The sequence below is a fragment of the Chelonoidis abingdonii genome, chromosome 6 (genome assembly GCF_003597395.2).
Source record: "Chelonoidis abingdonii isolate Lonesome George chromosome 6, CheloAbing_2.0, whole genome shotgun sequence".
NCBI classification, from domain to species: Eukaryota; Metazoa; Chordata; order Testudines; family Testudinidae; genus Chelonoidis; species Chelonoidis abingdonii.
In genome coordinates, this window is record NC_133774.1 from 41,132,741 (window position 1) to 41,156,029 (window position 23,289).

At 37.7% G+C, this 23,289-nt stretch overlaps 2 protein-coding genes across 6 annotated transcripts in view; both read left to right on the forward strand.

Annotated features, from left to right (window-relative positions):
* The window catches only part of IPO11 (importin 11), a 242,114-nt gene that overhangs the window by 205,578 nt on the left and 13,247 nt on the right, over nucleotides 1–23,289 (forward strand). For 3 of the 5 annotated variants that reach the window (XM_032801164.2, XM_032801163.2, XM_075066973.1), the window contains 2 exons: nucleotides 13,639–13,734; nucleotides 18,893–18,977. In XM_032801164.2, the coding sequence (XP_032657055.1) occupies nucleotides 13,639–13,734; nucleotides 18,893–18,977 (181 nt within the window). Of the gene's footprint in view, nucleotides 1–460; nucleotides 539–1,331; nucleotides 2,010–13,638; nucleotides 13,735–18,892; nucleotides 18,978–23,289 lie in introns of those variants that run through there. The other 2 variants (XR_012656088.1, XM_032801168.2) reach the window with 2 other exon arrangements.
* Nucleotides 1,343–3,332, forward strand: LRRC70 (leucine rich repeat containing 70). The gene has a single exon (XM_032801176.2). It carries the CDS (start codon nucleotides 1,343–1,345, stop codon nucleotides 3,266–3,268), a length of 1,926 nt encoding a protein of 641 aa, XP_032657067.1. The 3' UTR covers nucleotides 3,269–3,332.

Sequence of the window (23,289 nt, forward strand, 5' to 3'; positions counted from 1 at the left end):
TGATATGCAGGATCAAGTTCAAAAAATGACTTAGATAAAATATTACTTTCTAGTGTCTCACCACACCATTTCCTTACACCATCTAAGATTTCATTGCTCTTCCATCCAGATACTGACCAGACCTGATTTTAGTTAATTTGTGAGACCTGATGAGATCACAGCCAAAGTCTCCTTTTATAGACCTCAGTACTTCCTTACTTGGTAGAACTACGTTAATTATGTTGTTTGCATTAGGAACAACTTTTTGCTGTAGTCAGTGAACTGGTAAATGCTTAAAATGATTTATTTTCTGTTTGTGAATAAATGCTTTTTACGTTTATGACATGTGTTATCACAATAGATATGTTTTGCTATCTGATATGCAACTCTTATTGTCCAGCACCAGTTTTTATAAATTAAACATGTATGGACTGTAACAACTATGTGCTACAACAAATGAATTTATTTCTGGGTTTTCTAGAAATAAATAGCTGAGATTTCCTGTCCAACAATCCTTTAGAAGCACAGATAAAATGACTTCCTGTCTCACTATTTCCTGTATCCATGGTAACCTCTCTTTAACCACTCGCTGTGGAAGAACCTATGGGAAGAATGTTTCCTGAGTGAACAGTTGCAAAACCTAGGGCAAAGCGTGAGCGCTCTAATAAACTGGAATGTTGCTAAGAAAAGTCTTACAGCAAGTCTAAAAAGTAAACTTGTAAGTAAGTCCAGTGAACTGCCTCACAAGCCAACTGATAATATGAATTTGTCGTTTGGGGTAAGACCTTTTGGGGTATATTTTGAACTTAACTGGGCTCACTTAAAAGTTAAATTCAAAAAGGGAATGAAATGTTACTGATGAAAAGAAACCTGTTTCAATGTATAAAAAAAGTCAGTATGTATTTCTTTATAAATGCCAGTGAAGCTTTAAAACTTTTCATATATATAAAAATAAGGAAAAGAATTTACAATGTGTTGAATTTACTGAAAGCCATTGTTATGACAGAATTAGTTGCTTTTAAATGGTAACTGATCAAATATATTTCAACTAGCTTGGCAAGCATATTCATTTTACCTTTCTTTTACTCTATTTTTAATTCACTTCTAATATAGGGCAATTGCCTAAGAAGCAGTTTAATCTTTATGATGTTTAACTATTTAGTGTCAAAAGAGAGAAGAAGTAGAATACAGTATTTAAAAGTACTGTTTGTTCGTTTATATGGCATATTGGCTGAGAATATTAAAAATTATCTCAAAGAGTTGCATCTGTTTTTTAAAATTATACAAATAGAACCATAGAACTTTAAATGAGCGATATTTACAAATTTGATTTTTTTTTTTATCTCTAATAGCTAAGTCAGAGATGACTGAGAAAGCCAAAGACAGGGATATGTGTGGACTTCAGAGTTCTGTACCCTGCACAGGAGTATTCCTCCATATCCTTAACTGTTTTCTTTTGTTGCTGCTCCTGAAAGAGGTACTTGGCTGTCCATCTGTCTGCCAGCTCTGCACTGGGAAGCAAGTTAACTGTCGTAACTTAGGTCTTTCAAGCATTCCAAAGAACTTTCCAAAAAGTACAGTACTTGTATACCTCAGTGGGAATAATATATCGCATGTAATTCCAAATGAATTAACAGGCCTTCAGAAGCTTGCTGTGCTCTATTTGGATAATTCCAGCATTTCATATGTGCATCCAAAGGCTTTTGTTGAACTTAATAAACTGTGCTACTTACATCTAAATAATAATCACATAAAACGTATGGATCCAGGAATATTTGAAGGGCTTTCAGATCTTCATTGTTTATACCTTCAGAATAATCAAATATCTTTTGTTCCTAGAGGATTATTTAGTGGTCTCATTTCAGTTCGATACTTAACGCTTGAAAGAAATCGCCTCAGTATCCTTGGACGTGGCACTTTCTTGGGAATGATTAGTCTTCAAAGGCTTAACCTAGCCAACAATAAGATTTCACGGATATCAGATACAGCATTTCATCATCTTGGAAACCTTGTGTATTTGTACCTTGAAGGTAATAATTTAACACATGTGCCATCAAAGGCCATTGGAATACTTAGAAATCTAGGAAGACTTTCCTTGTCTCACAACCCTGTTGGATCAATACATCCTTTTGCATTTAAAGGACTTGACAGGCTTGAATATTTATCTTTAAAAAGTGCAAAAATAAAAAGCATTATCATGAATGGATTTGCTGGATTAAATAACCTTAAAAAGTTAATTTTAAGCCATAATGATTTAGAACATGTAAATTCCAACACTTTTAGTTCGTTGCATAATTTAATGTACTTGCAACTAGACAAGAATAAAATAGTTAGTATTGGTGATAATACATTTGAAAAAATGGGATCTTCTTTAAAGATTCTAAATCTAGCATCTAACAACCTTACTGATTTGCAGCCTAAAGTGCTCAAGCCTTTGGTTTCATTAGCTCATCTACAGGCAAATAACAACCCTTGGAACTGTAGCTGCACACTGCTTGGGCTACGGAATTGGCTAGCATTATCTTCAATCTCTGTCAAAATCCATTGTCAAAATCCCCCAAGTATGCGTGGTAGACCTTTGCATTATGTTAAATGGACCGAATTTACAAACTGTGCTATCACTACCACTAATCCAGAAACAGCCTGGAGTGTAGCATCTGTCGGTATCCATCATAGCACTGCCACTTTAGTAATGGCATGGCACATGGTAACCACATATGATACACTTGTACATTTGGAAAATGCTGGAACTAAACGTGTTACTTTCTGGGGAAGAGCTCCAACCACATCTGCCAGTCGATTTCTTTATGAAGAATACGCTGCTGGGAATCCATCAGAAGCAACGACAGTGTTATCAGTATTACCAGTGCAAACAGCTGCACAGATCGTGCCAGTTAACTTGACCATGGAACAGAAAAGTGTATTTCCTCCAGATGCTGCATCTGTATCCTTAAAAACATCTCTAATCTGTACACAGCAGGTGGAGAAACTGAATCAGGCATTTGACATTTTATTAGCCTTTTTCATTTTAGCTTGTGCTGTGATCCTTTTTCTAATCTATAAAATTGTCCAGTTTAGACAGAAGCTGAAGATGCTGGGAGACACGGGGGAAAAGGGAATAGAGTACTACAGTTCTTACCAGGCTGGTAGATACAACGTAACTGATCCAGTTCAGTCCCTACCTCAAAATCCAATGAGAAGTTCAGAATTGGACCAAATTAAGCTTCTCAAACGAACAATGCCTGAAAGTCAGGCACAGGTCATCTTGTTTGAACATTCAGCATTGTAACTTATTCAGTTAGACTTTTGATGTTGAATCTATTGTGGTTTGAAATGTCAAGAAATCAAGTGCATTAAGTTCTCTTAAAAATAGTTGAAGTTTCTCTGTTCGGTTAACTGGTTGATGGTTTTGTGGAGACTGTTATAATCTGGAATTGATAGCATGATTCTTACTCCAAACAGGATTCTCTGCTGCTTTCACTTACTCCAAATGTCACTGAATTTCTTGAATTTTAATAGCTATATTGTCATTTGAATCTTAAGCCTGTGTCATGGACAAATCTCATTCTACTCTGTCCCCATTTGAGAGAACTTTTCATTCATAACTCCTGCAGCTAAAATTGAGTGTTCTCCCTGTGTGAGAAGCTAAAACTATGCTTTTAAAAGCTTTTGTTCTTTTCAAATATTTATTATTATTATTAAATTATTCATAGAAGCAACATAAAACAGCTTGTAAATGAGTAAGCAAAACTGATGGTGATTGTTGTTGTCAGCATCATGAAGCTGAAATAGTTGTGTGAGAAAATGGTTTTCTTAGGAAGATAGTCTCTTAATATGTGAATAGTAATTCATAATGAGTATCTGAAATGGAGCAGAAAACAAAAGGGATGCACATTCCTTTTCATTTAACTTGGATTAAGTTAAATTTTCTGAGAAACAGGCAAAATAAACTATATATTATTTGTATTTAAATACAAATATATATTGCTAATTGTTACAGTGTGTATAATATGTATATTAAAACAAGATATACAATATAATTCATTATCCAAAAATCATAGTTATCCGAATACACAGTATGTCCTCCTATGTTAGTTAATAGCATTTCCATTTTTTCAAATGCCCAGTTATCCAAAAGTTTTGGCTGTCTCCCAGGCATAGGCAGCAGGTGGCTAAGGCTAGAGGGGGCTCAGCCTCCCTAAATCTCTCTCTGCCTCTGTGGTGTAGCCACAAGTGGGTTGATTGGGTCTTAGCACCGAGGCCCACCCAAATCTGAGCACCAGCCACAGTGCTTAAAGTGAGGGGGATTATGGAGGTGTCTCAGCCCTAGATTTTTTTTTTTTTTTTTTTTTTTTAAGATTGAGCCAGGTTACCAAGGGACAGTCTTTTAGTAGAGCTGCTGCTACTTCATACCATTCTGCACATCTCTGCTTCCCCATCAACACAGGCTCTGATTGGCTTTCAGCTGCCAAACAATCAGGTTTTGACCAGGGCCCCCACCCAGCAATGGATGAGGGCAGGGCATGCCTTCATCAATAGGAAAGGAAGTAACCTGAGCTGGGTGGCATTGGATGGAGATGGAGCCTGTATTGATGGGGAACAGAACAAAGTCTGGGACTGGGAGCAGGAGCCTGTTTGCCAGGTCTCAAGACCACTCCCTGGTGCAACCACTTCTCTCACACTCATGCAGAAGAGGGACTCTGTCCCTTAGCACCTAGCTCTGGTTACTGCTTTCCCATGGTCTCCCATCTCCCACAGCTAATCTGATTGTAGCCAGCATCTGCCACCCACCCATGGCTATGGTTGGATTGAGGCACGTTTCTGCAAATGAAGAGGCAGTAGCCAAAGCTGGATGGTGTAATAGCAGAACCACTTCCCTGCTGCCATAACAGAGCAGTGGCCAGGCCATATTAGAGTGGCATTGTGACCTGGCACGCAGGGTCTTACTACTTCCAGTCTCTGGTCTGCTCCCACATAGACACAAGCTTATGTGTGACTATGCCCTTGGTGAAGCCTTCCGCCCCTAAAATTCACCATCCTCCCAGGTCATGTGGATAAACAGAAGTGAACTGTGTATTGTTTGTTCATGTATGCATATATCGTCTATCTGCATATCATACTAACTGGAAAATAGGGTATATAGAGAAATAAATTTTCCTGTACATTGAAAAAAGGACTTCATAATATCCAGCATCAGAGGCCTAGATAATTATTCCTCAAGAGGAGGAATTTTTTCATCCCGAGGTTAATAGTTTTTTTCCTATGAACTTGAAAATGCCAGTTTTTGTTTCATTCGTCATCCCATTTAAGATTTTTTTTAGTTAAACATGCTGTATTATTAAATAGCCTTTGCTGAGGGGTGTATTTTGAATCACAAAGTGAAATGACTTTGTCTCAGCCAGTACCAGAGATCTAGCTCTTAAGATCAGGATGCATCTTGAATAAATCTAAATTAGTTTTTAATTTGTACCTTGCATCTTTTTTAGTTATTTATATTTACTCAGAAAATTGTTTGATTATGTTTGCTGGTATCCTGGGGTGTGTGTTAAACTGTTCTAATTTTCTTTTATTTTGGGGCTGTATTTATTTGATGTTTTCCTCCCCAAACAATGTGAATGATAGCATTAAAAAGGCGATAGAAGTTTGTCACAACCACTAATTTAGGGTCAGATTTTCAGCCAATCCTAAACTGGGTCTCCATTTTTGTAGGTGCAGTTTTGCATCCATAGGTGTGCGCACCAGAAATATAGATAATTTTATGTATCTAAGCAACCAAATTTACAAGCACAATATTTATGCTTACAGTTTTGCACCAGTAACATGTGTCCCCAAATGTACTTTTACAACTATGTATGCTATAGAGATGTTAAGTATAATATGCACATATATTTAGAGAGGAGGAAAGCATGGAAAATGTTTCTTGCCTTGGATTCAGATTTAAAATGTGCTTTAGATAGCATGGTCATTGAAGCTGAAACAAAGCCAACATCTTATCTTCTTGCCCCACTGTGCTTATTGTCACATTCTGGTTCATACATAGAATTCATTGATCTGGTGGTGTTAGGTTTTCTTGTGGGGTTAGTAACAATTACAAACTATGAAATGAGTGGATTTTTAAAAAACTTTCTGTCTTCCTAAACAATCTGTGACATTTTATAAGTCTGTCCTTAGTAATAAGGGACCAGTATAATCTCCTAGGTTAAAAAAGTCCACATGGCTTCTCTCATAATAGAAGGGAGCATATGGACCATGCTTTTCAGTTTTTATACATTTTTTCCTTAGATTAGAGGTTCTCAGTCTTTCAGAGTATCGATTACATTTTAATACAGCAACCTCTCAAAATCAGACTGTCCTCTCATTTTTGATTGCGTAACATTCCTGAGGCAGCTCCAGCCATTGCTTACATGCACAAGTGATAATAGGTAATTATTTAATGTAATTTTAGGCTGTTTCTCTATGTGATTTATTAGTTGGAATGAGGAGAAACCAGTTCCATGTGACCAGCAAGTGCTCCGTGGACCACAAGCATTCCACTGACCGCAGTTAGTGAAATGCTTCTTTACATTTTCTTCAAGATGATGTTGATATGGAAGCAATTTTGAGAAAAAAATTTCATTGTAGAAGGAAAAGCTTCATTGGTCTGATTTTTCAAAGTGCTAAACACCCAAAAATCCTGCTAATGTTGATATAAGGTTTGGAATCAGGCTGGGGGGGCGGTATTTTTTTTTCTATTAAAGGAAGCATGCATTAATTTTCCAGTATTCACATTTAATATATCTTTTTGAATTCAAATGCTATTTTAGTAAATGAAAAGAATGATATTCATTGTGGTGTATTTCTGGAGTTATTCCCACCCTCCTAGCCCATGGAGAAAAAGAATAACGCTTCAATCTACCCTTGCCACCTCTGCTACCCTTGGCCAATAGGGAACTGATCTGAATCTTCTTCCACCTCTGTACTTTTCCTCCTAATCTTTAAGGAAGGGAAACAAAGCTTCCAGTTTCCCAATCCAACTTCTCTTCTCCTTCTCTCCTCCTTCCCCCTCCTCCCCCCCCAGAAGGAGGTGATCTCACAACTCTCTGACAGACTAACAGGATATATACATTAGGGGCAGGGACAGTGTGGTTGAGTACCCACATTTTGATTCTTTGGGGTATATGTTTTATTAAAATGATGGTAGTCGAAGTTTGTCTACAGTAGTTTGGTATGTTGTTAAAATGGTGAAGCTGAATTTTTGCACAGACCTATTAGAATAATAAATGTGAATGGATAGCTTGATTGATGGAGTAGGGAAAGGGTAAACATTTATAATATTTTCCCTGGAACCCACACCATTTGGATGCTACATCTCACTTTCATTTTTATTCTGAGAAAATAAATATATAATAAAACAAGAGCTGTAGAACTAAACGTGCCACAAGTATACGTACTACATCTTAGTGTACTTTTAATTATAGCATAGGTTTTTACATGCAGACAGGCCCTTCCACCAATTAAAATAGTGTTTATGGTATCAGCTGCAGCATTGGAGCCGGGTCCTACAGCCCTTACAAACAGGAGATATAAACAGACAGTATTGGATCCTAAGTCTTTTTCACAGGATCCCAGAGAAAAGTTGTGCTCTGACTAATGAGGAAAATGCAATTGTTATGAAAGCACCACCAACTAGTAATAAAAATATTTTTATTGGCTGAAATCAAACTATATGGAATAAGAAGAGGTGCTTACTGTTTTATATATTAAACTCCTACTATAGACAATATTAATTGTTTAATTTTGAAAGAAAAGTTGATTTAAACACAGCATCCCTAGTGCTGTCTTGAATTGGCCTGCCACTTTGATTTGCCAGTACCTTTCTAGGAACAGACACTGGCTAATTTTGGAAATCCTTTATTTTGTTACATTGATTTGCAAGATGTTTCCGTGAAAATAAGACAATAATACATTTTATTTTGCCTTTGTTCTTTAATGTAGGCTTGTTTTTAAACAATGGTAACCATGCATTGACTTGGTTTTTTTCAGTATGTGTCTTGTATTCTACACATTTTGCACTGTTTAATTATTCCATATTTGGTAAGGCTTTTGGCATAGTTGGAAAAAGAAACTTTGTTCCTTTTGTTCCATGGCTGAAAAGTCACACACATGTTTACTGAACAGTATAATTTTTACCCACTTTTGGCAAGTGTTCTCCATTCACCTGACTCTCAACTTTGCAATACTCTACATTTTTTAATCTTTTTACCAGGTCCTGCAATTACAGCACAAAGAATAAAAATGATAATTTCTCTTATATGTAAGTGTAATAGAAAGATCCCTTCTCCATCCCCAGAAAAGAGGAAGAAAACGATGATGAAACAAATTTATAATCCAGATTGCTTCTTTTCAGAATGTTCCTGACCAAACTGTTATCACAAAGCTCTACGCCACTCTTTGCCTCTCGCTTCCACCCTAGCCCCAGATGACAGGATCTCAGGTTCCCAATGGGTCAACCTTCTCTGATAAGTTTTGGAGAATCACAAATCCTTTGAAACTTAAGTGTTCAGATGGGCCTTCCTATGAGCTTTTACCACCATTTTGTAAACACTGAAACCCCTCCCAAAATGTGAATAAGAGAGCTGCCCAGTGTAGTTTGCACTCAGGCCACTTAAGATAATCCATTCAAGGGACTCCTGAACAGATGGATCACAGTTGGCCATTTCCTGTCCTGCAGAACTGTGCTTTCCATAGACCGGCCCTTGTTGATATAGATACCAAAACCCCAACAGTGGTCCAAGAATCATGCATATTGAGAGCAATAGAAAATATATGCCAGATGGCTTGTGCTTCTAATGGAGCGGCATATGCTCAAAGGGTATAGTCTACACCTCTAGAATCCCAGAGCTGTTCAAATGCAGAAACTTGTTGAAACCAGCCCTGTATGTTCTTTGCATGCTTGGGCCACGTTCCATATATGCTATACTGTGTCCTGCTTGTTTCCCCTTTTTGCATCCTTTTGTGTACAATTAGACAAGGCCTGCACAACATGCGGCCCGCGTGGGCTCACTGTGTGGCCCGTGGGGGGTGAGTAGGCAAGCGGCGAGCCGGGGGTTAGGGGGGGAGGCTGAGTAGGCAAGCGAGGAGTCAGTGGCTGACCTATTCTACTGATCTGGTCTAGCTCCCATCCCCTGTCCAAGGATTGCAGCTGTCTGGAGGTGCTGTCTTCCACATTCACACCTCATTCATTCAACAGGGCAATCGATTACAAAGTTGGGGGAAGAGCTTATTCTACTTCTAGCAATAAGACATTTTCTTTTACCTTAATTATACTACCTTAGGGGCCCGCTATAACATATTACCAAGGTTCAATACCACTGTTTCGGTGGGGCAGCGCTGCGGAAGGAGGGTTTGTTTCTGTGAGGTGGGCAGTGCTGGGTGGGGAGTATTTCTGGGGGTTTGATGGTGCTGGGTGGGGGGGTTTGGCAGGGCCAGTGGAGTTCGACCCTCAGCTGTTTTTTTGGAGTAATATGGCCCACGCCACTTTACGAGTTGTGCAGGCCTGAATTAGACTATTATACGCTTCATACTGAAGTATTTGATAACTGATGTGGATTTTTAGTGTTAGAAGTTTTAACACCAAATTACAAGTTCATTTCCTAGAGGAAATTTTCTAGAATTGAGTGAAAGATGGGACAAAAACTTTTGATATCAAGATGGTTATTTAATGATAGATTAAATAAAGTAATATCAAAGCAGGTTTTTAAAAAAAACTTTTCATGTATTCCCTATAATACTTCAGAAACAAAGACATGAAATATTCCAGTGCTAGATGCAGTGTCTCTTTTTTCCTAGGTATGTAGTATATTTTTTCTTTTTATTTGATGAAAAGAGAACATTTTCACATAACTATAAGTAATCTGAAAGCTGCATTTTATCATCTTTTATAAGCAACTCTTATCCTAAATATGAAAGTAAAATGAGAAGTTGACAAGATTTAAAAAAGTAGAACTTCAATTTAAAAAGTCAAGTATAGATTATTTTTACCACTACTTAAGTACAGTTTTACTTTATAGGATAGAATATTTAGAAGATAATGGGTAGGACTGAGGTACGCCAATGCTCACTCCCTTCAAACGGATAAGAAATAGATTATATGGAATACATGCACCTGATCTTCACAGACTACAACAACCCTACATCTCTTGGGATTTCACAAAAACGTAGTATGGACAAGAGCACTTAAATTGAGTTGTGATGTCAGAAATAAATGGAATCACGTTGCATTTAACCAGTTACGGTGATGTCTAATTGGCTCTAAAATAATGGTTGAAAATTGTAGACTGGACTGGATCTATAGGTATTTCCATCAGCCTTCTGGAGGTGAGATTAATTCTACTGTCCTAATCCAGGATAGGTCTGAATCAAAGTTCTTGGATTGTGAGCAACCCTTACGCTTTATCTCCAGTTCTCTAATGTAATCACACGTTACTGAGCATCATTTTGTTGTAGGCTTAGTTTACAGATTTTGGAACTCAGTAAGTTAACACTTGAAGTTGAACATGAGCAAGATAGAAGTTATGCTATCTTGAAGAGTTTGGTCTGTGGATGCAATGTTAAAGGTGCGTGCCCACAATTGGTCAGAACAGTGGATAGGTTAGGAGTGCGCCTGGATTCTTCACTAATACTAAGCTCTCACATAGCAATCTTTGCAAGTAATAATTTGTACCGTCTCTGGTTGGCTCAGAGACTCTGTCCCATCCTAGTGAATGATGTTTTGGCCTCAGTTATGCAGACCTTTGCCACCCCACAGCTGAACTGCACTGCAATATACTTGGGCATGAAGCCTTCAACATTTAGGAAACTCAAGCTAATATAAAACACTGGGGAAAGTCTCCTCAGCAACAGAGGCTACTGCAAACATATCAGTCCTGTCCTCCACTCTGTACACTGGCTTCCCATGGAATTTTGGATCAAGTTCAAAGTCTTCATCGTTGTCTTAAAGGTGCTCAATGGCTGAGGCCCAGATTATCTTAAAGATCCACCACAGCTTGAAGATAAAGTCCAGGGCTGCGAACTTTGCTCTTCGGGCACAATGGAACTTTCTACAATAAGGATAGCACTTTCTTGGAGGTGGTCCAAGACTGGAATGAACTCCTAGAGGAACTAATAACCATCACAAATCTCACTGCCTTCCACTCTAAGAGCAAGGCATACTTCTTTGGTCTGGCCTTTTCTCATATAAACATATGGGGGGCGGTGTAAATATATTTTTTTAAATCCAAAGTAAAACACTCCACTGCACATAATCTTCCCCTGGGGAGGGGATGAAACAACAAACACAACTTATGTTAGTCACATTGCTTAATGCATTGCTGGAGGGTACTCAGATATTATGGTTAAAGGTGCAGTATAAGAACCTGTATAGAACAGAATAGTGTATATGCAGGCCATGTACTGCTAAAGTGGCTTGTTGAGAGGTTGGATGCTCCAGCAGAGTCCATAGGAGCATTCTAGTACCTTGATGAGACTAAGCAAGCACTGTAGTATCTGGGTCAGACAAAAATGTTTCCCAAAGTATTATGTGCTCCCAATATCGCCTTTCCCAAAATAGTGAAAGTTATGAGGCCAGTTCAACAAATCCATTTTCAAGCATGAAAGGATGAAATGGGCCTTAAAATAGAACATTAGAGTCACTACCATCAACCCATCACAATGAAGTCTAAAATACTGTTTTATAGCTGTTTTCAAAGCTAGGTACAAGGTCATGTTTCCTTAGCTCCTTCATTCAAACTAAAACTTTAAAAAAATAAACTTTTAGTGGAGGGTTCTTCAGTCTAGCAGACAAAGACATAAAAAGATCCAACGATTGGAAGCTGAAGCTAGATAAATTCAGGTTAGATTTAAGGCACAGTGTTTTTAACAGTGATGATAATTAATCATTGGAATGCTGTGGACTCTCCATCACTTGAAGTCTTTAAATCAGAATTCAGTGATGCTCTAAAAGATGTGGTAGGTGAAATTCTGTGGCCTATGTTACACAGGAAGTCAAAAATAGATCATATTGGTCCTTACTGGCCTTAATGTGAAAACAGCCTATTGGTGGTAAGGATATTCATTCAAATCCAAGATTTTTCTTGAATTTCATTTCTCACAGGACTGTTTGATTAAAAAATTAAATGTAAGTAATTTTGTTACTCAAGAAGGAAAGCATTTTTGGGGTAGCCACAATTTGTTCACAAGCTTATATACTGCATTTTAGTACATAACCACCTTCCATTAAGACAATGTTGATATGCCCCTGCTTTAATAGCAAATTTTAGAAGTTGTTTAAGAAAAAATCTTCTCCTTAACCTCTGAGGATAGGACAAAAAGCAACGGGCTTAAATTTCAGCAAGGATGATTTAGGTAGCGCATTAGGAAAAATTTCCTGTCAGGGTGCTTAAGCACTGGAATAAATTGCCCAGGGAGGTTGTGGAATCTCTGTCATTGAAGATTTTAAGAGCAGGCTAGACAAACACCTGTCAAGGATAGTCTCGGTAATACTTAGTTCTGCCTTGAGTGGAGTGGACTGCACTAGAAGACCTCTCGAGGTCCCTTCCATGAGATCAATTCTATGAAATATATGGTAGCTGTTAGAAACTGTGCTTATAAGAATCAGTCCCAATATCATTCTTTCTTCCTAATATTTCTTAGGTTACTGTACATAGTCTTTTTTAAAAAGAGCAAAATACATTCTGCCTCCTCCTTGTAACAACCTTTTATGTACTTGAAAGCTGTTATCATGTCCCCCTTCAGTCTTCTCTTCTGCAGACTAAACAAACCCAATTTTTTCAATCTTCCTCGTAGGTCATGTTTTCTAAACCTTTAATCATTTTTGTTGTCTTCTCTGTACTTTCTCCAGTTTATCCACATCTTTCCGGAAATATAGTGCCTAGAACTGGACACAATACTCTAGCTGAGGCCTAATCAGTGTGGAGTAGAGCAGAAGAATTACTTCTTGTGTCTCATTTACAACATTCTTGCTAATACATCCCAGAATGATGTTTGCTTTTTTTGCAACAGTGTTACGCTGGTGACTTATATTTAGCTTGTGATCCACTATGATCCCCAGCTCCCTTTCCAGAGTATTCTTTCCTAGGCAGTTATTTCCCATTGTGTATGTGTCTAACTGATTATTCCTTCCTAAGAGGAGTACTTTGCATTTCTTATTGAATTACATCCTAGTCACTTCAGACCATTTCTCCAGTTTGTGCACATCATTTTGAGTTTTAATCCTATCCTCCACATTTAAAGATTATTTGCACTCATATAGTAATGATAAATGTTTTTCCCTTATGGAAGATATTTCAATTTTTGTCCAGTTTTGTAATTGTCTACAAAGTTATATGGTATAAGTTATTGGTAGATGTATAGTGCATTTTCATTCTTCTAAAGGAAAAACAAAAAAAAGAAAACTCGACATTTCTAGTTAATTTGCCTCTTCGATACTTTTAGGCACTTGTTTTGCCAGTTGCTTCTTAGCTGTTTCTGTAATTTATTTTAAAAATTTTGAAAAGCTACTTGGCAATGTGTTCAGGTGAGCATTAAATAATGAAAACACTGCAATATAGGTGTGCCCTATGCTTATCAAGCAAATTTCCTGTTTAGCTAATCCTGTTAAAACATTTTCCTGTTGTTTTCCAGTGTTATCCAAGATAAATTCTGTGGCATCATTAACATTTCTGTGGAAGGGCTGCATGATGTTATGACTGAAGATCCTGAAACAAGAACATACAAAGAGTAAGTGGAAAATCTAATTAACCTGTGTGTGCTGAATAGTACTAGCAGTTTCAGATGTGCGCGCTCTCTCTCTCTTTCTTTCCCCCCACCCCCTTTGGAAAAACTGCTTCGGAGAGTTGAGACATTTGCATGTTCTGAAGAAGTCTGTTTTCACAATAGTATTATTTTTTGTATGAGGTTTCATGGGAGTATTGAAGCATGAGAAAACTATTGTAATTTTGTAATAGGCTTGAAGCAGGAGTAGAGTAAATTAGACTTTGGCTAATAACTTCATCTACCACATGGTTTTACAAATTGTTTGTGATTTGTAAGACCATGTAGTAGGTAAATATATGAGGCAATGTCTAATTTGTAAGGCTGTTGATTAATCGCAGTTAGCTCATGCGATTAACTCAAAAAAATTAATACCAATTAATCACAGTTTTAATTTCACTGTTAAACAATAGACTACTAATTGAAATTTATTAAATATTTTGGATATTTTTCTACATTTTCATATACATTGTATTCTGTGTTGTAATTGAAATCAAAGTGTATATTATTTTTTATGACAAATATTTGCACTGTAAAAATTTATAAAAGAAATAGCATTTTTCAATTCACCTTATACAAGTAATGTAGTGCAATCTCTTGGTCGTGGAAGTGCAACTTACAAAAGTAGGGGTTTTTTTGTTTTGTTACCTAACTGCACTCAAAAACAAAAAAAAATGTAAAACTTCAGAGCCTGCAAGTCCACTCAGTCCTGCTTCTTGTTCAGCCAATCGCAAAGACAAACAAGTTTGTTTACATTTACAGGAGATAATGTTGCCCTCTTCTTATTTACAATGTCACCAAAAAGTGAGAACAGGCATTTGCATGGCACTTTTGTATCCAGCATTGCAAGGTATTTACATACCAGAATATGCTAAACATTCATACGCCCCTTCATATGCCCACCATTCCAGAGGACAATATTTAAATAAATGGTATTCTATTATTGTTTAACAGTGCGATTAATCACAATTAATTTTTTTAAGCTCTTGACAGCCCTTTTAACTTGGTCTCTTATTGTATGGCTTTTCATGAGCATGTGTGCACTTACACCTCTACATATATATTAAAGAGCATTTGGTTTATAGATTATATGTACTTCATTCAGTGTTTCTCCTAAGGTGGTATCAATGAAACCATAAGTTTTTCAGGCTTGTTCCCAAAGCAACAAAGCTTGCCTGTTGAGACTAAATTGTATAAAATGGACATAAAATGACCTTGAGTTATTGCTTAAAACTATGTGCTCTTGCAAAATATCCTGTTGCTAGTATTTGAGGTGAAAATCAAGACCGGATGAAATTTGGTACCCAAGTTACAGCACTGGAGAGACTGGGAACCCATTCTACAAGAGTAACCCTTTCTTCACAGTCTGATGAAGCAGTTTCTTGAGAGAGAAAGGAACGTTACTAATCAGTAACTGGAGCTCTCAAAATACATTGTTGCTATAGATCCACATTGATCCATCCTCCTTCCTTGCTTCTTGGAAGTACTGCAGCTAGTTTAGATGAAGTACAGAAATGAATACTAATGTGACAAGGCCTGGTTCTTGGGTCTGCAGATGGAGGCACACACACGCCCAGATGTTTAAAATATGTTAGAATGGTTGTCGAATTTCAAGGCAAGTGTGCCCCCTACAGTGTCTCTCTGCAGAGGCTATATATTGTGAGAACTCTAGTGATTGGTAAGAAATCTTCCTTCTACAGAGGTCATACGCCCTGTGACTCAGGTGTTTTTGGACTTACAAAGGATTCTTTAACAACCTTAGAAGTATTTCTAAGTCGCAATGTATTTATGGTCAGGTAGAGCCTTTGTCATTCTGAATGTGCTGCTCTGCCTAAATGCATTAAAACTACATAAATTACAGAGGTATTTATGAGTTTAAAAATACAAATGTAGGTGCTGCTTTCCCACATCCAATTCCTTTATGCCTTAATTCTCCTGATACATTTACAATGAATTATAAAAATAAATAAAATAAAATTAACAATAGTGAAGAGTAAATCTTTATGTTAATGGAAAAAACAAAGACTAGCAATACACATCAATATAAGCAGTCATCATATTTTATTCCCCAAGCAGAGGCCAAATCAGCTACAAGAGAGAGAAAGCAGGATTTTACATATAAACATCTTCCTATTGACAACACTCACAAATATGTATGAGGGGAAAAAAAATCTGTTCTTCAGTGGTATGGTACTAAGGCTATCAAAATATAGTTTATTCTAGAAAGCAAGTGTGTCATTATTGAGATTTCTCCAGCATGTTTATCTTCTGTCAAGTTAGAGGATGTCTTAGCTGAAAAATAATTTGAATTCGGTTTACAGCTTTATCTTGAAAAAAATCAGTGTTGTTCAGGCTCATATATAATATACACTGTTCCTCTGTTTAATTTGGCAGCTTTAATTTAACAGGGATATTAAACAGGAAGAAGTTAAATTCCGCTGTATATTTTAACCCCCTGCTGAAAAAATTAAAAAGTATTCCCTTTGAACTACATCAAACACATCCCTGCAAGAAAAAACAGAACTTTAAAACCCAGAGAGAACTCATAATTTCTTCATCTTATCAGCTCCAAAATTCAATGTCAATCTGACAAAAAAAAACAGATATCACAATGAAAGCAGAGTGTGATGTCATAGCTGACATTGGTTCAAAATATGGATCATCCATTTTAAACAGATCCCTCTTGTACCAGTGAAGAGAGCGTGGAGCTTAAGCATTATAATGCAGGAATGAAGATCTTACGATAGGGGAGGAGTGTTCCTTTAATTTCAAGCATCTCTTAGAGATAATTTGAACACATTGAGGGGGCTGTTAATTAAGTAACTCTGTCAGTATGGAAGAGAAATGTACAAAATATAAATTGATTGAATATTTTGTGTTTTCCATTGCAACACAGCATCAAACCAGTATTCTGTGTAGCCTGTTATCCTGTCTCTGACAATGACCAATACCAGATACTTCAGAGGAACGTTGCAATAAACTCTGTAGTAGATAAATAAGGATAAACTGCCTTATAGGGGGCATTGCTTTCTAACCACTTAGTATGTTTTTAATTGGTTTATGCCCTAAAGCAGGAGGTCTTTATATCCAGTATAAAAGAACTAGTTTTTTACCCTATGTAATATAACTGTGGATGTTCCCGTTTTTCATCCAAGTGTGTAAACCTTGTGACAATGAGTTGTACAGATTAAGTATGTGCAGTGAAAAAAAAAGTATTTCCTTTATCAGATTTTAATATATTACTTTTAAATTTCATGGAATATTCTGTGTTCCGCTCTGCTTCTCAGAGGTTCATTGTCCTGAATTAAAGTCTCAGTTTGTTCATGTAAGGAAGCAAGTTTACTTGCTGTACTGGTTTGTGTAAGTCACCTAAACTTCATGCTGAAGTATGAATCAAATCCAATTTCTGTTCCACTGATTCATGAGTCGTTACCAGAGCGAGTTGTTGTGTGGTTGGAACTTAACTAACATTTTCTGCCTCTTCACTTTGTGTAATTTCTGAAAGTATTATTTCAGCTGTAAGTGGCAAAGTCTGATTTTGTTAACTGCCAGGTGGTCCATAACACTACTATCTCCTTACCATAGGCTTTTGCAAAGAGCTCTGTGGATTTGGTTATTTTATGGTTGGTAGTTTGTTACTAGATAAGAATCTCTCTCTAATTGTCTTCCCCAATATTTATTTAGACACTAAAGGAACTGAGATAAGGCTAAGTTTGTATTAATGTTTTGTCAAGGGCAGTTTTTTTTTTTTGTTCCCCCCTTCACAGAGACAGTTTATTTACTATCCCCAATGAAAAAATACTCAAAAATCTTAGACTTCATTTATAATGCAGCCTGGAACCTTCATTGGCATCCTGAGTTTACACCACAGTGGTGCAGACTCCATGGCTTATCTTAAACATAAAACAAGGGGAGCCCTTGGGTTCTGTGGTTGCTGTTCAAACACACATTTCTGTTTCACATTGCCAGCGAGGACTGGGTGTTTCCCTTTATATATATCATATATAGTTTTTGTAGTATGCTGTTGTCTTGCAAAGGGGAGAGAAAGGATCTGTGAACTAACTAGTGTCAGAACTGATGCGAGTCTTGTGATACATTTCCCAAGTATAGAGACGTCCTAAGAGAGAACAGTCTAGAAACAAAGGGAACTGACACCTTCTTCAGTAGCTCATTGAGGCACACTTGGACTGCAGCATCTTCCCCACAGAGGGCTTATTACATTATTTATTGGCTCATCATAATTTTGGGATCAGAAATTTGCAGCCCCACAATCATATGTGTGCCTGTCGTTTCATTTCTACCAATCTACATCTCCTTTTGAAAATTAATTTCTTATTCTTATTCACCAATTCACTTTTATTAAAGACCCCAATCACTTTTTGCCATAATAAAACAAACCTCTGAGAGCCATTTTTAAAATGCACGAAGCATTTGTGACATGTGAAATACAGGGATTATATAGCACTGTTATTAAACTGAACCTTGAAAAACCTTAGTGAAAGAATATGTTAAACCACCACTGAGCACAAAAGTGGGGACAACTTTATTAGCAAGTAGCAGTCAACAGTAGGCTTACTTTTCAGCCTTGGCACATGCACAGTTTTTATAAAGCAGAACCAAGCCCTAAGCATCTGAAATTTTTAAATTTTACTTCAAAACCTGACTTAAACAAGAGATTTAAATAGAAAAACATTTGAGCCCTCTCTGTAACCACAGTAACTTCTAAATCCATATGTCTATTTAGTGTAGCAAACATACAAACTGAAAAGGGACTTGGTTTTATATATGATGTGGGAATATATGTTTTAAAAACTGGCTCAATATATTCTAGCTGAAAACAAGTTGTCTAAGCAGGGTGGCAATTTAGAAAGGACACTATTGCCTCTAACAGTGGAAGGACTCCTTTGCAATAAACTAGGTACCACTAAACCTCTTGAGTGACATGGGATCTTTTATGTTATCTGTTGATATCCTGTTGAGTTAGCTACTGTTAAAAAGCAGTGGTAGTTTTTAAATAACTTATACATATTTTCCATTATCTTGAATACCTAGTTAGTCTGCCATTTATTTTTTGAGTATTTTAATTGTTAGTGTGAATTTACAATGTCTGTATTCCTGTTCTTAGCTGCATGTTGATGTCTCACTTTGAGGAGCCCAAAGTGACAGAAGATGAGGAACCTCCTACAGAACAGGACAAAAGGAAGAAGATGGTAAGTTCTTTATCTTTAGTTAAATGTTTAGAGTTATAATTTAATACAATAGTCAACCTTAAGTCTTTGCCACTGGATTTGGTTCATCCATTGTTGTAATTTATAGTACGCTTTAAAACTCTGTTCCCAACCTGAGAGGTCAGGAACCATTAGGACAAACTGCATAGTGTAGACAATTATACTTTTGCATTTTTTTTTCAGACTCTAAAGTCTAGTAAAGAACAAAATTGTCAGAGACATCAATGAACATAATTTGTTGGGGAATAGTCAACATGGTATTTGTAAAAGGAAATCATGCCTCACCCATCTACTAGAATTCTTTAAGGGGGTCAAAAACCATGTGGACAAAGGGGATCAAGTGCATATAATGTATTTAGATTTTCAGAAAGCTTTTGACAAGGTCCTTCACCAAAGGCTCAAGCAAAGTAAGCACTCATGGGATAAGAGGGAAGGTTCTCTCATGGATTGGTAACTAGTTAAAGGTAGGAAACAAAGAATAGGAATAAATAGTCAGTTTTCAGAACGGAGAGAGGTAAATAGTGGTGTCCCCCAGGGGTCTGTACTGGGCCCAGTCCTATTTAATATAATCATAAATGATCTGGAAAAAGGGGTAAACAGTGAGGTGGCAAAATTTGCGGATGTTATAAAATATTCAAGATAGTTAAGTCCCAGGCAGACGATGAATTGCTACAAAATGATCTCTCAAAAATGGATGATTGGGCAACAAAATGGCAGATGAAATTGAAAGTTGATAAATACAAAGTAATGCACATTGGAAAACATAATCCCAACTATACATATAAAGTGATGGGGTCTAAATTAGCTGTTTCCACTCAGGAAAGAGATCTTAAGTCATTGTGGATAGTTCTCCTAAAACATCCACTCAGTGTGCAACGACAGTCAAAAAAAGTGAACAGAATGTTGGGCATCATTAAGAAAGGGATAGATAATAAGACAGAAAATATAATATTGCCTGTATATAAATCCATGGTAAGCCCACATCTTGAATACTCTGTGCAGACATGGTCATCCCATCTCAAAAAAGATATATTGGAATTGGAAAAGGTTCAGAAAAGAGCAAAAAAAAAATGATTGGGGTATGGAATGGCTGCTGTATGAGGAGAGATGAATAAGACTGGGACTTTTCAGCTTGGAAAAGAAATGACTAAGGGGGAATATGATACAGGTCTTTAAAATCATGACTGGTGTGGAGAAAGTAAAGAAGGAAGTGTTATTTACTCCTCATAACAGAAGAACTTGGGGCCACCAAATGAAATGAATAGGCAGCAGGCAAACAAAAGGAAGTATTTTTTCACGCAGTGCACAGTCAACCTGTGGAAATCCTTGCCAGAGGATGTTGTGAAGGCCAAGACTATAGCAGGGTTCAAAAAAGAACTAGATAAATTCATGGAGGATAGGTTCATCAATGGCTGTTAGCTAGGATGGCCAGGATGGTGTCTCTAGCCTCTGTTTGCCAGAAGCTGCGAATGGGTGATAGGTATCATCAAGTGATCCATCCCCTGTTCTGTTCATTCCCTCTGGAGCACCTGGCATTGGCCACTGTCAGAAGACAGGATACTGGGCCAGATGGACCTTTGGTCTGACTCAGTATAGTCATTCTTATATTCTTAAAGAAATGCTGCCAAGAAGTGATGGGAGTAGGGGAAAGGGAGAAAAAAATCCTTTAACATGTCTTCCAGTTTTTGCCTATGTCTCAAACAGGAACATTACTAAGGGTTTCCAAACATTTATATTTTTTTTTTCTGCAAGAAAGACTAAGCACAGAACAGTTGTTAGAAAATGTTTCAAGTTTCTATCCTGTAGAACAGAAGTGACAGTTTATATCTGTAACAATTTGTTTAATTCATATTTCATTCTTTCTTTGGTAGGAAGCCAGCATCTTATATAAACATTTGACTTTCCTGTTTTTGGCATACCAGTTTGCAGTTTCCTCAGGTGGTTCTTAATTTCCTTAAATTGTATGCTAATTTTAAGTAGAGCCAATTAGTGTTTTAGGTCAACTCTTTGCATATTAATCTAGCTAAATCCACTTTTCATTAAAACTGCAGTATCCCTAATTACAGTAATCCCATTCAGCTGTTTTTAATTTTGTGTTTTAATTCTAAACTTCCATAGTTTTTTAAGTTAATTAGAACATATTAATTTAAAAAAATAAAACAAGTTTCACAATCCACAAAAATGTTATTCTACTGACACACAGCAAATTTTTTGGTAACCTTTTATGATGATAACGGTTTGATTGCTTTAATAGAGCCAAATTCATTAAGAATGCAATGCTTGTAAATTTTTTTGAAGCCCTGTTTGCAACAAAATTCTATGCTAAGTGCTTCCTTTTTTGGCAGCAGGTACCCAGACCCAACAATGGTAGTTCAGGATATATTTGCTGTTGCATAAAATAATCCACTTCTTCCCTTCCCCTTAGTTGTCGTCTTCTATTCCAAGCTTGAATTTTTGTTCTTCTTCCCTAGGTTTTTTTTTTTTTTTTTCCTGATAGGGTACTGATATATAGAACCCATCATCTGAGCTGTCATAGACCGAGCCACAGAATGACATTGTATGCCATTCATCTTTTTAATTTACTTTCTGTGTCTCATTTGAGACCATGCAGACTCACTACCAACCAGGTTTTCCAAACAGTGGCATTTACAAGAAACCCACCATATTGTATAGGGAGGTAGAGTAGGTTAACATATTTCTTTCAGGTAGGAAGGCAGTAGTGTGGAAAAGCAGAGGAGGGAGTCCTAGATAACAGGGAAATCCTCAGTGGTAACTGGTAATCATCCTAGCAGTCACAGTAAGTGACAAGAAGAAATCCAGGGTCTGCACTTCTGCAACTGAGCCACCGAAAGCAAATTTCCCAGTGAGAGGGAATATAATATCTCTCTAGTGTAATTTTGTTATTTTATTAAACAAAATATTTCTTTGAGTAATGGAACATTTACATAAAAGGACTGAATCTGCTATGCCAAAAATCATTTTTTGAAAATGACATCATGATATTAAGCATATATATTTCTTCTTTTGTCTGCATTGTTTTATCATCTGACTTCTAAGAATGAATAGTGGTTCTTCGAGTGCTTGCTCGTGTCAATTCCATTCTAGGTGTGTGTGCGCCAGTATTCTCAGTTGTCACAGATTTTTGCCTTAGCAGTATTCATAGAGCTAGCTGTGGTACCACATCAAGTGCCGCACTTGTGCATCAGTATATCGGGTGCCACCAGCCCTATGCTCTCTCAGTTCCTTCTTACCGCCTGTGGTGGTTAGTCGGAGTGCTTATCTTTACATAGCAAGGGCTGGCGGTTTCGTCTCTCCTGACTTTGAGCCTTAGGGCCTTGTAAATAGTTGTTTTTAGTAGTTAGTGTTAAATAGTTGTTAAGTATAGTTAGAAGTTAAAAGTTAGAGTCCCAGCGGGGACTTTGCCCCATGTAGGGCATGTCACAGCCTCCAGAGTTTAAGCCCTGTGTGGAATGTCACAGGCCTGTGCCTGGAAGTGACCCCCACAGCGCCCTCCTCAGGTGCTAGGGGAGTCACATGTGAAGGACGAATGCTGTATTTGTAAACATTTTCGACCCAGGACTCAGAAAGAGCAGGATATTCTTTTGCGGGCTCTGCTCGTGGAAGTGGCCCTTCATCTGGCTTCCGAGCCATCCTGACAAGATTCGCCTAGTACCTTGGCCTCAGTGCACAACTCAACACTGTTGCCAGTGCCCAGAAAGAAAATGAAGAAGCCCGAGAAAGGCAGCGCTCTCCATTCCCGCACCGCAGATTTCCAGCAACGTAGCTCAGATCCTCTGGGGCTCGCCCTCAGTCACTAGCACCACAGTTGCAATCCCCACCATCTCAACTCGATAGCCTTGGGGAAGGTGCCAGTCTCCGTTTCACTAGCACTGTTGGTCCTCCCGCTGGTCGTTCTCAGCCCAGCTCTCAGTCGCCTGCCCTGTGGGAGGCTCCCCGTTGTAATTCCAGCCCCCCTGGCCCCAGTCCCCTCGATACCAGCACCGATCCTCTCACTCCAAACACCAATTTCTGGCAGCGACGGTCAGCAGGCAGACACAGGCGTCAACGGCACCACTATGGTCACCAGAAGGGAATTCCTCCAGCACGGAAGGCAGTTCAGCCCCTCGCCAAGACCCCACCGGTGTGAATGGGCACCTGAGGCTACATCAACATCTACGGCTCCCTTGGCAGCATGGCCAGTGGCCAGCACAGTGGCCTTAAAGGAGTGCGTGGGGCATGCTGGTAATGCATTGCCCCCTTCACACCAGTCATCTGCCACTGCCTCAGAGCAACA

Bases quoted from the DNA above. Each gene is read 5' to 3' on its own strand.
- LRRC70 (XM_032801176.2), top strand. From the start codon at position 1,343: ATGACTGAGAAAGCCAAAGACAGGGATATGTGTGGACTTCAGAGTTCT.